The sequence below is a fragment of the Vitis riparia genome, chromosome 5 (genome assembly GCF_004353265.1).
Source record: "Vitis riparia cultivar Riparia Gloire de Montpellier isolate 1030 chromosome 5, EGFV_Vit.rip_1.0, whole genome shotgun sequence".
Classification (NCBI taxonomy): Eukaryota; Viridiplantae; Streptophyta; class Magnoliopsida; order Vitales; family Vitaceae; genus Vitis; species Vitis riparia.
This window is the reverse complement of record NC_048435.1, coordinates 4,094,932-4,104,049: the sequence shown is the minus strand read 5'-3', so window position 1 is coordinate 4,104,049 and position 9,118 is coordinate 4,094,932. Positions and strand designations below refer to the sequence as shown.

Genomic DNA, 9,118 nt, shown 5'->3' with positions numbered 1-9,118 from the left:
GAGACTTGTTTTCAACCACAACATGTCTCACATAGCTGTTGAGAGGAACAGGAGAAGACAGATGAATGAGCATCTCAAGGTTTTACGCTCCTTGACCCCATGTTTCTATATCAAAAGGGTAATCGATTAATCTCTCTTTCTAGATCTCTATATCTATATCTTCTCCATCTATCAGCTTTCTTCACAGAAGAATTCATCAAGGAGTTGCACCACTTCTATCCACTTTTAACCTGCTGGTTTTGTTTTTTGTTTTTTCATATTAAGGGAGATCAAGCATCTATAATAGGGGGAGTGATAGAATTCATCAAGGAGCTGCACCAAGTGCTGCAGTCTTTGGAGTCCAAGAAACGGAGGAAAAGTCTTAGCCCAAGCCCTGGTCCTAGCCCAAGGCCATTGCAGCTGACTTCTCAACCCGACACCCCCTTTGGATTGGAGAACTTCAAGGAACTAGGAGCATGTTGCAACTCTTCAGTTGCTGATGTTGAAGCAAAGATCTCCGGATCCAATGTCATCTTGAGAATAATATCTCGCCGAATACCGGGCCAAATCGTGAAAATAATCAATGTGTTGGAGAAACTTTCATTTGAAGTCCTCCATCTGAACATCAGCAGCATGGAGGAAACTGTCCTATACTCCTTTGTGATAAAGGTATGTATATCACATGGACGTTATTCCAAATATTAGAACTTTTATCTCTACAATCACCCCAGGATAAGAGGAAAAACTGTCAGATTATATTCTAGAACCCTAGTATGGAAATCTTGACAATTTTTAGTATCTAAACGGTCCATCCATGTAGAGAGGCGCCGGCAAACACCAGTTGCACTCCCATACTGGTTATTTCTCATCATCTAGTTGAGGGCATGCGAGGCTAGTATCTTACATTCACGTGATCAAGTATATTGATATACATATGATCTACAGTGTTTCAGTCAAATTAGATGCTGTCCGCTACATAAAATTTTGGATTAATTGTTCAGCTATTACTAATATTATTGCAACACTACATGGAAGTTTTGTTTGTACTGCATACATTTCAAACTAATGTAATATTCTCTGCACACATGACACACATGGAGATGGCATATACATATCGATAAAGAACCCAACATTTTTTTTTCACCATAGGGAATTTGATATTATTGAAATTCTTGCTGTTGATTTCTTTTATTTCTCGTATGGTCTATCAACAGATAGGACTCGAATGCCAGCTGAGTGTGGAGGAACTAGCTCTTGAAGTCCAGCAAAGCTTCCGCTCGGATGCTGTTTATGCCAATGAGATATAACCTATTGAAACTAAAATGGTACTGGTTCTTATAATGTCGTGATCATGGGCAAATGGAAATAAGTTTCATTTCTCCAACCTAAATAACAGGGCTACTATATATATACTTAAAATACTTAATTGTAAGCAACTTTATGGCAATGGAGAGTGTTTTTCTCTCGTTTGATAATTAACTAATGAAGGTTTTCAGTTTGAGCTTGTTTGGACTTTGGACTTGCTTACTGATCATTGTCAATTCTTCTATAAATGTTTGGTTTTTCTCATGCCATATATTTGCATGCATGGCTAGATTATTCTGATCAAATTTAAACTAGGTATGCTATGTACTATATAGTAAACATTTATATAAGAAAGTCTATGCCTACTTGGATTTGGTCAGTTTACAGACCAAATATATCAATCTAAAGGTGGGTGTCTAAGAGATCATGCATGGTATGGTAAAACGATTAAGACATCAGTACAAAATGAAATTCTCTTAAAATTCATGAAGGAAAAAAAAATCAAGGGAGGCTTGTAGGTAGTTGGAACTTACTACAAGTGTATTTGAATTCCGGTTGTACTAAAAAAGATTTATGATAGAACTAAAGTTGATATTGTATACATTATTGACCCACACTGTTAAGACTTAAGCTCAAGGGTGGTATGTAATAGCCCAAATAAGTTTATGAAATGTCTAATAATTAATTAAACCAATAAGTGTTAAGATGCTAAAGGTTATTTATATATTATTGGCCAACCATGCACCTAAGGGATAAGTTTTTTTCTCAATACCATAACACTTAGATTAGGCTTTTAGACTGCTCTCGTCTATACCTTAATCTTTGAGGCCAACAAAAGAACCCAACTTGTATAGGATTATCGGCCTGATCTCACCATACTTTGGCCCATCTTAATGTGGTGGGCACAAACCCAATACTCTTATCCTTTTGCGGTTCATGTTGTGTGAATTATCTTTTGAAAAAATATATATACACCAAGAATGATATAGGCATAGGTGAGTGTCATGCATCATTTTCAAAATGTCATTGTGTTTAGTTCCCAGAAGCAACTCATAGAGTTGCTTGTTATCAAGCATTTTTGAGAAGAAAGTAACTTCATTCTTATTTGGTAGGATAACTTCGAACTTGAGAAATACACAAGTAGAGAACCCATGACAAAGACCTCAAGAAAGCTTCTGCAAACACATCTCATAAGTACGTGGACCCAATCACCAAATTACTTAACCAACATTTTCCCCAGAAACCACATTAAGACCTAAGAGAAGGAGTTCTCAACATCTACCTACAACCTTCTCCAGCTTCAAAATCAATCATCCCTTTGGGAATCATTGAAATGGAGGAAATATCAAACATTGATTTAAGCATTATCACCAAATGTGGACTTGTTAGATAGTTTCGGCTGTCAAAAGGGCTAGAGAGAGGGATGGACTGGCCAAAGCCCATGAAAAACTTGGGTTGAGCCTAAATAAAGGACTTAATTTGGGCCTATGCAGGCAACAAAAATCTTTGCAAGCTAGTCACACCATCTAGCTTTGTTGCTGTCAAATGATATCTTCAAGGGTTAATTAAATACTCATGACATTTATTTTTTTTTACTAATTAAAATTAAGATCCGATCCACATGGGACCTAAGAAGGCACATGTTCCCTTCAAAAATGAAAATAAACAACACAAAAACAGTAGTCATGAGTGCCAAGAAAATGAATACAAGACTGTCTTAAGACAATGATTAACCCCTTCACTCATGCCATGGAGGAGAATAAGAGTATGATGAAGCTTTTTTTTTCTTTTTTTTTAAATTTTAATATCCTCAAATCTCTACCCTTCATGATGAATTTTTGGCTGCACTACTGATTAAGGGTACTCAGTATAAGACCTCCTTCAAGACATTTAGATGAAGTAGTTATCACTTTTTGTCTTTTTTTTCTCCTTAATATACTTGCTGTCGAATAAACACGGCTACTCTCTCCGGATCAACCGGACAATTATGGCATGGATTTTGAATTTTTAGGAGGGGCCTGGTTGGTAGACTCCAATAATTCCAATCCGAACCCAAACGATATAAGATCGCTTGTCAATTATTTACATACTCGGGTGTTAAGGCTGCCATTTGGTCCACACTACATGGGGACTTTGAGTATATGCCACTCAATCAACCTGGACTTAACGAAAAATGGTGAATGAATCGATTGGAACTTAGTCGTTGGCATTTTTCTTTCTCAAGTACAATTGAGATGTTTCAATAGACGTGGTCCATGGCTTACCACATTTGCTGTAATATGCCAACAAATGAAAAATGTTCTTACACTCCAAAAAAAAAAGATTTGAATGGTCTGTTTCACGAGTATTGACATTGGTCATTCACATGACGCCAAAAGAGGAGCCGAGATTTTAGCCAACACCAAACCCCACTTTTCAACTCTAAAATTCGTCTATATGAACTGGCCTCAGCATTTACGACTGTCATGTCAAATAGTAGCATGAAGAAGATATGATTTATGCTTAAATAAACTTTCACATTGCCCTTTAGCAAAGAAGGGAGCGGTCATTAATCTACTTTTACATCTTTTTAAATAAAGTTTAAGAGTGAAATTAAAAGAAGAATAAAGGTAATTATAGAAATTTTCTTGTTTTGGAACTTTTTTCTAAAGGAACTTTAACACAGAAAATTATGTTATAACAAATATGACTATTGCATCCATTTTTCATAGTGAAATGAATCACTTGAAATTATTAAGAACTTTTTTGGCGGTGATTTTAAAAGGTGTTACTAGTTTTTTCTAACACTTAAAAACACTCTTTCCATACAAAAATTTAAATGGTTAAAAAATTAAAAATGTTTCCTAGAATTATTTTATCTATATTTATATGTGTGCTTGCATGTGTTAGAACAAAACTTTCCAATAAACCATTTTTTCCAAATTGCCCTTCGGAAACTACATAGAGTATTGTACAGAGTTTGTCTAGTGCACAACTTCACACTCCTTGAGTAGCCTCTTGCAAACTAAAGAAAATATCGGACGGTATATATCTAGAGGTGTCCAAGGGGTCGAGCTGCCCATTTTGGTCCATGGCCAAACACGACCCAATTACTATAGTGGCTCGGGTTGGCATGGCTCAGAGGAGAGGGTCGTGTTGGGCCTAAGGAAATAGTCCACCATGCCATCGTGTCGACCCACCATGTTGGCCCACTGTGTCAACCCACCGTGTCAGCCCATCGTGTTACCCCATTGTGCTAGCCCATCGTGCCGACCCACTTCACCCTTTAAATATCACTTTTTACTATTTTTAAAAACAAAAAACTAGCATTTTTATAAATTTTACGATTATAAATTTGATAGATATAAATATAAAAAATAAAAAGTATAATTATTATAAGTGTATAAAAAATAAAAAGTATCATTATTAGAGGTGTTTAAAGTAACAAAAAAAATTAATAATAAAAAAACTTAAGACAAAATGACTTAAAAAAATTAAATTAAAATTTTTAATAAAGTGAGTGGCCCATGGCCACAGCCCACTGGCACAACACGACACGACCTGATTAACCTATGGGCTGTGTCGAGCCACCTATTTGGCTTGCATGGACTAGCTTGGCCCGACACGAATTTTAAGTGGGTTGTACCCGGCCCAACATGACTCATTGGACACCTCTATTAATAATATATCCCCTTTCAAATTGTCAAATTAGCACCAAAGTTATAGAAAGAAATAAATTTAAAAAAAAATCCAAGGAAGATAAAGATGGGTTAAGAATGCTAAATGTGTCTTATGTCGACCTCAAGCTACATATCTACATATAATTAGGAGAAGCTTAATGAATTATTGACACATGCACTTGTCTCTTGAGAGAGTGAATGGCATTAGTAAGTAACCTTTCTTAGGCTCCACACAATGGCAACACATTCATTCCATGCGAGTACTCATGGAAGGTGCCACTACAGAAATATCTATCCCTTCTGCAAAAAGACAAACAGAAAATGAAGGCCACGATATCCATCCGTCTTGATGAAGAACAAATGATGGGAAAAATGGCTCAATCCCATGTTTCTATTTGGGGGCTATGAGAATGAATAGAATATGGATGAAGTTGATCTTTTAATTACACATACGAACTTCTCCTCTGCTTGGAGAACTTGGGATATGAAATATAGCTCCTTCAATAGTTTTTTTTATTCTTTATGCCCATTCTAGGGGAGCATTAAAGCAGGAAAATTTATAAGGGACTATTTCGCTTCTAGCTCTTATTTGAGCCACCATTGGTTTTTATTTTTATGCTGTGGGGCATACATACTACACATGGTGTCAAGGAATGATTATTGTTTCCCTGACAATCAATGAGTTTTCCCCTCATTATGGTCTTTTTCTCCCGTATTTATTATGTTGCCACCATATGAGATTTCGTACACTTTGTTAAGGTTCACCCAACTTATTATCTTCTGAGGGTATTTCAAGAATCCTGGAGATGATGGAGATGATAATGGAAGAGGGAAGCCCACCTACAAGGGTATTTGCTGTGTATGGGTCAACAACACCTAAGATGAATCTATCCATATTGATATCCCTTACTATAAGGACATGATGGACAACTTGAGGTTACAAATCACCAAATTTAGGTATGATGTGAAGGATGGTAGGACATGTTACACTCGGGAGTACTAAGTAGCCATGCAAAATTGAGAACATCAATCAGAGGAATGTAAATGAGAACATCAGTGTGTTGTGAAGGTAGGTCTTGGCATATTAAAAAATGGGGTCAGTCGATCCTAACACAATCTAGTCCTTCGGGTCATGCTAGGCTTAGGGGCATGCATGATCCCTTCGTATTTGCCTATCATTGTGCCCCATCATGTTAGCCCACCATGTTCACTCATTACATCTGCCCACTTAGCCCATTTTAATACTACTTTTGTTTTTTTCCTTTTTCATGTCAAATGTCATAACGTCATGAGCATCCCTTCTAACAACGATATAACATCTAGTTTAAGGGGTAAATAAGTAAATCAATTCCTATTTTTATTTTTCATGTGAAATGCAATTCTTACTTATTTCCCCTTTTTTCATGTAATTTATTAAAATATTCATGGACATATATTTCATTTTCTTTTATATTCCAACATTTTAAATTTATTATTATTATGATCAACAATAAATTCAAATATGATCTTTTCTATTTTTAAAAGCAAAGAATTAAAATTTTATAAATTTTATAATTACAAATTTCGATAAACATAAAAATAAAAAGTGTAATTATTTAAGATGTTTGAAGTGTCAAAAAGAAATTTCACTTAATAATAATAACAAACCTAAGACAATAGAATAACTTGACAAAATAAATTTAATATTAACAAAGTAGGGTGACCCATTGAAGTGACCTACCAACATGGTCCACTACCTCAACACAACATGGCATGACTATTATGTAGGATCATGAGTTGTGTAAGGTTGGCTCAACACGACCCATTTAACATCTCAAAGATAAATCCATCCGGCTCTCAAGCTCCACAAGTAGTCAAAGAACCTCTCATAGAAAGTCTCTATATACTATAGAGAATGGAAATAATGAACAAAAGATCATCCATGGAATATGAAGCATGTACAAATCTCTTAAGGCATGGTGACCTAAAGGGAAATGAAAGTACCCTTCTAGTACCACTATGAGGAGCTATGTAGAAAATCGAGAGAATCTAGAAGAATAGGAACTAACATGAGAAAGTGAATAGCCAAAGGTGTTCTAGACCTAGTACAAGAAAACCCTATGAAAACAAATTTAAGGCGACACGAATGAAAATTGAGAGTTAAAAACACTTAGAATATGAGCGGAATGAGAGTATGAAGAAATAATACGTGAAAAGATAAAGGAAAAGTGAAGAAATGACCATCGATACACCTTATGTAATAGAGACATTCGAATGCCCTATTTAAAATTTTTAAATATCTTATATATATATATATCCAACATTCAAATACTCCATGTAGAGCATTTGAAAACTCTATTCTTGCACACTAATAATCTTTTGTATGATTTCGAGCATTCGAAATGTCTATAGTGATATAAATTAAGCTCCTAAACCCATTTTAATCAAAACATTCACATATTATTGCTTAAAGCATCTTGAGATACACATAAGTACTTTGAGGATTATGATTTTTGAAAAATGATATAGTAACAATCTATAATTGAGAATGCCATGATATGAAAAAATGTTTACAAAATCATGAAATGAATCAAGTTAATTTGATTTCTTGAAATCAATAGTATTTCTAGTTTATATAGAATATAACATGTGTAATAATAGTAAGATTCAATTACTTAGTTAGAGATATTACTCGAAACTCAAATCCTTTGATTTATCAAACTTCACTATTTCAATAAATTAATCTAAGGTCTAGAAATGTATGAACATTCAATTTGATATCATTCAATTGGATTTCTACTTGCTACTTTTTAGGAGGTCATTGAAGAACTTTGCTTCCCCATGAATTACTTTCAATAATACTTCTTATGGTGCGACTTGGATATAGAATGAAAATTACCTTTCATCTACAAATGCCTACTCTACCATGGGGACATTTCCAATGCTATAAGTGATAGCTTTCATACTTGGTTTAAATATTGGAATGTAAGATTTCATTAAGGTGGCCTTTTTCACTTTAGGAACTTTAATTGAATAATATTTTAAATCATATGAACAGAATTAAACAATGTTCATCACTTTAAGAAACAATTCAGTACTACTAAGCACTATTTAGTATTAAGTTTTACTTAAAATTAAGTAAAACAAAAAAAAATCACTTAAATAGTTAAAGATCACTTATGTAACATTTTTATGAGTTTCTTATATTATTGGTTAATGGTTAACTAAAGTGGACAGCTGATTCACCTTGATTGTTATCTATCAATTGAGCAACTTGTTAACTAATAAAAGTCTCAATGGTCACCTAAAAATGCTAATGGTTGGTAAGTGGTCAATCACGATTTAAACAAATTGAGTAAAAAAATATGCCTAATGGCTAGTTTTCTAAAGTTATAAGTAGGACCATTGAAACTCATTTTATAACGAACCAACAACTTGCAAATCATTATTACTTTGAATTTAAACTTTCCATGAGCATTTATTGAGCATTAAACCCAAAATTTTATACTCTTTGATTGTACTCAAGTTTAAGTATATTTTACTTTATATATCTACTCTTCAAAGAGAGTTCTTTATTCCCATCTTTTCTTGAAATCTTATAAGAACCTTGTGAATATTGTAAAGAGCTTGTAAAGGTGTAAAGATGACATCAAGAACTTATACAAATCCCTCAGTGCAAGAGTATGAATTTGAATCTTGGTTAAAAAACACTTGAAGGAATAGTGAAAACTTCTTAGGGCTTGAATAAGAAGCTTGGGAGCATGGAGGAAGGTAGGATTTGCCAAACCACGATCAAAATCTTTATCTAAAGTCTCTTTCCCTATCTCTTAACTATTCTTTTCATCTTCTTATTGATTCTAGCTTTATACACATGTTCTTGCATAAACATCAAACTATAATAACAAATCTACATTATATTACTAAGATGAATGAAAATACTAACAATCTCCTTATCAATCAATTAATTATCTTAGAATTGAACAAATGAATTTAAAGACAAAAACAAATAAAATAATTCACATATAAAATTATTTTCATAAATCCAATCCTAAAATTGGTAATATTTTAGAAGGACAAATCCAATAAAGTATCTAAGAGAACATAACATTTATTTAAAAATAAATGTTATTATTGTTGTTTGTGAAAAACCGTCGAAAGTCCAATAAAAAACAGCCAGAGAAGGGTGAACAGATGTT

General features: G+C 33.8%; 1 protein-coding gene across 2 annotated transcripts; it reads left to right on the top strand.

Moving 5' to 3' along the window:
• LOC117914990 (transcription factor MUTE) lies at positions 1–1,494 on the top strand. Of its 2 annotated transcripts, XM_034830529.1 has the most exons (3): positions 1–118; positions 265–648; positions 1,194–1,494. In XM_034830529.1, exons 1-3 carry the CDS (start codon positions 23–25, stop codon positions 1,284–1,286), a joined length of 573 nt encoding a protein of 190 aa, XP_034686420.1. In that variant the 5' UTR covers positions 1–22; the 3' UTR covers positions 1,287–1,494. The 2 variants fall into 2 exon arrangements, with proteins under 2 accessions (XP_034686420.1, XP_034686419.1); XM_034830528.1 differs by having other exon boundaries at positions 11–648.
• Positions 1,495–9,118: the final 7,624 nt, after the last annotated feature.